Here is a 4,571-nt window from a genome sequence, read left to right on the forward strand (position 1 = left end):
AATAAACATCAAATAAACAAAAGAATAGAATAGTCAAAACTGGTCAAATCATCGCACTTATATTATTTCGTGCAGATATATATGTACATATGTATGTACGTACGCATGTATGTGTATGAATTTTTGCTTGTCTCACTTAGCGTTCGCCAAAATCAATTAAAAATATTTTTAGTATTTACTCAAAAAATATATATGTACCTACATACATACATAGTAAACATAGTACTTTTAGTTTTTTTCGTGGGTGTGCGAAAAATATTTGTGTACATACATATTTGAAAACTATTTTTACTTGCACAAATATATATACATATGTATGTACATATGTACCTATATAATTTGAGTGCACTTGCAAAAGATGATGACTATTATTGCATGCTTAATGATTCCGCAAAGTAATAATTTCACGTTGTTGTCGAAAAGGACAAGTTTAGGTCAGACTTTCAATTTTAATTAAATTTTTTTAAAGGTTATTAATTTGATGGCTAATTTTGAAGGTTAATACAAAACACATACATGTATGTATTTTTCGTTGTATTTTATTAGTATACATATTTACGTACAGCAAACAATTTCCTGATTTGAATTTTTCAATGCAAAATTTTATTTTTTAAGTGTGTCAGTATGAGCCTATTTCTTTTACTCTAAAAAGAGGCATCTAAAGTTATCTATGAATAGCTTTTATTTATAAAAATATTTTTAACTTTACAACCAAATAAATACATATGTAGGTAAAAATAAACTTTGGGGTTTGTCATTGCCTCAGGCAACATACTGCCGACATGATAAGTTTCCCATCGGCAAGCACAATAGATCAGGGGTGCCCAGCCCATAGATTATCAGTAGGTTTGTAGGTAGTAGTTGTCTTCAAGGTTTTTGTAAACTCCTACTTTCGTTATGGGTATTCATATAAACGCGTAAATGCCTCGTAAACACGTTGATAAACCGCTGAAACAAATCAGCTGGAATAAATCTGCTGGAACATTTTGTGCAAGAGAAAAAAAGAGATTTTAGTTGTGGATCAAAACAGGCTTATGACAAAATCATGAACGTCTAACCAAAAAAAATAATATAAAATAAAAAAATAAATAATAGGGGCATTCATCTAATGTCATAAACTGCCGTCTAACGTGATGAAATTATGAACTGGTATGGAATTTATAATTCTATCAAGTTTATCGCCAGTTTCTCACTTTAGATAAATACCCCTATCGTTTATCCGTTAGCATTAAGGAAAATAAAAAACTATTAAATTTCAAAACTTTAAATTTCTGTGCTTTCCTTTGGCGTAGCAACGCCCGCCGGGTTTCGCTAGTTGAAATATTAAATTTAAAAATTTTTTTCTTCTCTCTTCTTTTGCAGCAACTGATCAGAAACTTTCTCAGCACTACCAAGGAATTGAGCAAACAACTTAAAAATGTCTCACTCAGTGACAATCACCAGAACGACCACCAGCACCACGAGCACATCCTATATTGTGCTTAATACTGGATACTTGAAGACATTTCCGGGATTATTGAAACTTTTCGAGCTGGTAAGTGTTGTAAAACGGTTGTTCGTTTTTTTGCGGGGAATTGATGAACAAGTGTTTCTGAAAGTCTGGTTGTGCATAGAAAAGTAATTTCTCTGCTTTCCCATATTGGCGATTTTAACCGATTTGCTTTTAATTTTGAAGTTGATGGCCGCAGAGGAGCATTTATTTATAAAATAAAATTGATTTAAATGCAAATATGTATATTTAACAACAAAAGACCTTTTTTCGGGTTTTCGGGTACAACCATGGATCAAAAATAACAGTTATTTTTCGAAATTTTAGTTCAAACAGTCAGACGGAAAGAATTTGTATCCAAGATAATATGTCCTATTATGACATTTGAGCTTGTTAGCTAAGGAGTATTAATCTTGAATGGTGTAAGTTTTTTTGATTTCTTTTTTTCAAAAAAGTCAACAATTTATTGTTACGTTTTTACTTTTATTTTTTTCAGTCAGGAATAACAATTAAAATTTGACTTTTATTTTTTTCAATCTAATGCCAAATTTCTACTAGGCATTCAAATGACGAAAAATGTGTGCCATTTAAAAAATTTAATTTGTGTAATTTAATGCCTAGTGGAAATTCGGTATTATGCCGAATTTCCTCTGGGCATTGAAATGATAAAAAACTATTTTTTGAACGTAATGACACGATTATTTTTTAATGCCCAACTTTGTTATTACAATTTTTGCAGTTAATGCCCAGTGGAAATCAAGCATAAGAAAACACTTACATAAAATTTTACTTGTATTTTTTTTTACTATAAAATATCAGTTAAAATTTAACTTTTTTTTACCGATCAGAAATAAAAGTTAAAACTTGAATTTTATTTTTCCGATAAAAAATTAAAGTTAAAATTTAGTCGCTTGTAAACAATGATAACACCGTGCGACAGTAAATTATACACACACAAAAACTTATATATTCGCGAAAATATGGGCAAAACTGTGTTTTTAATTTTTCACTCTGACGTCAGGATTTTTTTAAAGGACTTTGAAATGTCAAATATATGATTAATTCAAAAAATTATTAAAAAAGTTCAGTGCGATGTAGATTAACAATGTGGGTATCAAACAAAAGAGAAAATCCTGCAAAATTAAAAAATATTAAATTGTTCGGTGCTTAAAAGCGCATTTAGAATACCTATTTGTCCTTGTAACCCAAAAAGCTTTAATGTTTTTCAAATCTAAAGAATTTCCTCTCTAATTTGATACCCTGATTTTTTAAAATAATTTTTTGAATTTATCATTTCTTAAAACTTACAAAGTCCTTTAAAAAAATCCTGACGTCAGATTGAAAAACTAAGAACGCAGCTTTACGATATTTGGCCCACTGTTCGGTGCACATTTGCACACATATATATGTATATGTATTACATATATATATTTTTCAAAGATATGTTTATTTTTATTGTATTACAGCTTATTGGAGCCGCCATAGTTGGCATCTTCAGCTATTACTTCAACAGAACCGGTACGTCGAATGAAATCTTCATGTTCCTCATGGCCACAACATTCTTGATAGGAACATTTTGCCTACTGCTAGCATGTTTAACGTCGCTTAGTACGGGTGGTATCATATCCAAAACCATCTATGTGAGTACTCGTAATTTGTACACGTTTGCCTATGTAATGTATAGGACCTAACTAATAACGACCACTCTTTTCTCCATATCAGGAACTCATTTATCATAGCGTTGCGGCCATTTTGCTGCTCATCGCCTCGGTGCTCCTCGTAATAGAATTGAACGACAGACATTTTAGGTACGGTAAGCAGTACGAAACTTACATGGCTGCCGGCATTATGGGTCTCGTCAATGCGGTTCTCTACTTTATCAGCGCGTTCTTGGCTCACCGATCATATCGTGGCATCTAATCTCGCCGAGCTGACCACAAGAAACTGGATTCCCCCTGGTGGTGTGGTGACGTTTCCAAAGGTGTTCATTGCAGGAAATCGTCTTTTATGATGGTAAATTAAGTTAAAATAATTTTGTAGTTGTATTTATGTTCTAAGTAAAAAACACAACTTGGAAAAAATTAGCATTTTTATAGCCATACACAGTCTGTGCTAAAGTGAAAAGCGATTGAATTCGAAAAACCAAATACACATACACACACACATATATTGACTAACTATACACATTTTTTCTTTTTAATGTACTCGTACAATTAAGTAATAAACATACATATATTAATTGTAAGTGCAAATGAAAATTTTTTATGATTTTTACAAATACTCGTCCAATGCATACATTTTATTATACGATATTCTAACAGAAATAAATATTTTGTGTAAAATGTATTTTTATGTAATTTTCGAATAAAAACTTCTCAAAGTTTATTTTTCTTTAGTGGTATCAAATTCAAACGTTTGGGAATGAATGAAGTAAGTGTAAAGCCCAAAATATTTTGGTTTTAATTTATGCCAAACATTTAAACAGTTTTTGTGGCAAAAAGTCGTTTTTCGTATTTGATAAAGAAAACTTCACACGAAATAACAGTTTTTTAACCAACGAAATGTGAGCAAAGTCATTGTTTGTGAGTGAAATATTAAATCGATTTTGTGTTGTTTTTTTTAGCTATTTTCGCACAACCATATTAAAGTTAATAATTACACTGGTTTGCAGCAAAAATGTTCAATGGATGCCACTATTGCTCGCTGATTCCGAAAACCGAGTTAATTTTTTCTATGGATAAGATTTCGAGATATTTGCAATTTACCGTTATTCAGTTAAAAAAGTGGCCCACTTAATTACGGAAAAAGGAATGAGTGGTCGAATGAAAATGCGTAGAATTTTTTGTATGAAAGATGAGCAGTAATGAGTGTACAAGGCGTATGAGTAACATTATTTCCTGTAAATTTTCTAAAAAAAAAAATGTTTGCACATTTTTTTATTTGCTCATCGATTTTCTTCATTAGTACCTTGATTTTTTTAACAGTTCAAGCTTTAACACAATTTAAAAAATTTAAAGCGATTTGTAATTTTTTAAATTTTTTCTGAATTTGAATTGTATAATTGTTTTAATTCTTTCGTTAA

The 4,571-nt window shown here is 30.5% G+C and overlaps 1 protein-coding gene across 1 annotated transcript; it reads left to right on the top strand.

Moving 5' to 3' along the window:
* Positions 1 to 1,362: 1,362 nt before the first annotated feature.
* LOC108378691 (uncharacterized) lies at positions 1,363 to 3,625 on the top strand. Its single transcript, XM_017634995.1, has 3 exons — positions 1,363 to 1,534; positions 2,956 to 3,129; positions 3,212 to 3,625. The coding sequence occupies exons 1-3, from the start codon at positions 1,418 to 1,420 to the stop codon at positions 3,407 to 3,409; spliced, it is 489 nt and encodes a 162-aa protein (XP_017490484.1). The 5' UTR covers positions 1,363 to 1,417; the 3' UTR covers positions 3,410 to 3,625.
* Positions 3,626 to 4,571: the final 946 nt, after the last annotated feature.

This window comes from Rhagoletis zephyria, unplaced genomic scaffold (genome assembly GCF_001687245.7).
Source record: "Rhagoletis zephyria isolate East Lansing unplaced genomic scaffold, Rhagoletis_zephyria_1.1 Rzeph_scaffold_14699, whole genome shotgun sequence".
Lineage (NCBI taxonomy): Eukaryota > Metazoa > Arthropoda > Insecta > Diptera > Tephritidae > Rhagoletis > Rhagoletis zephyria.

Excerpts from the sequence above, each read along its gene's own strand:
- LOC108378691 (XM_017634995.1), top strand. The coding sequence starts at position 1,418 with ATGTCTCACTCAGTGACAATCACCAGAACGACCACCAGCACCACGAGC. Across the intron at positions 1,535-2,955 it reads TATTGAAACTTTTCGAGCTG|CTTATTGGAGCCGCCATAGT; the intron begins GTAAGTGTTGTA and ends ATTGTATTACAG. Across the intron at positions 3,130-3,211 it reads TCATATCCAAAACCATCTAT|GAACTCATTTATCATAGCGT; the intron begins GTGAGTACTCGT and ends TCTCCATATCAG.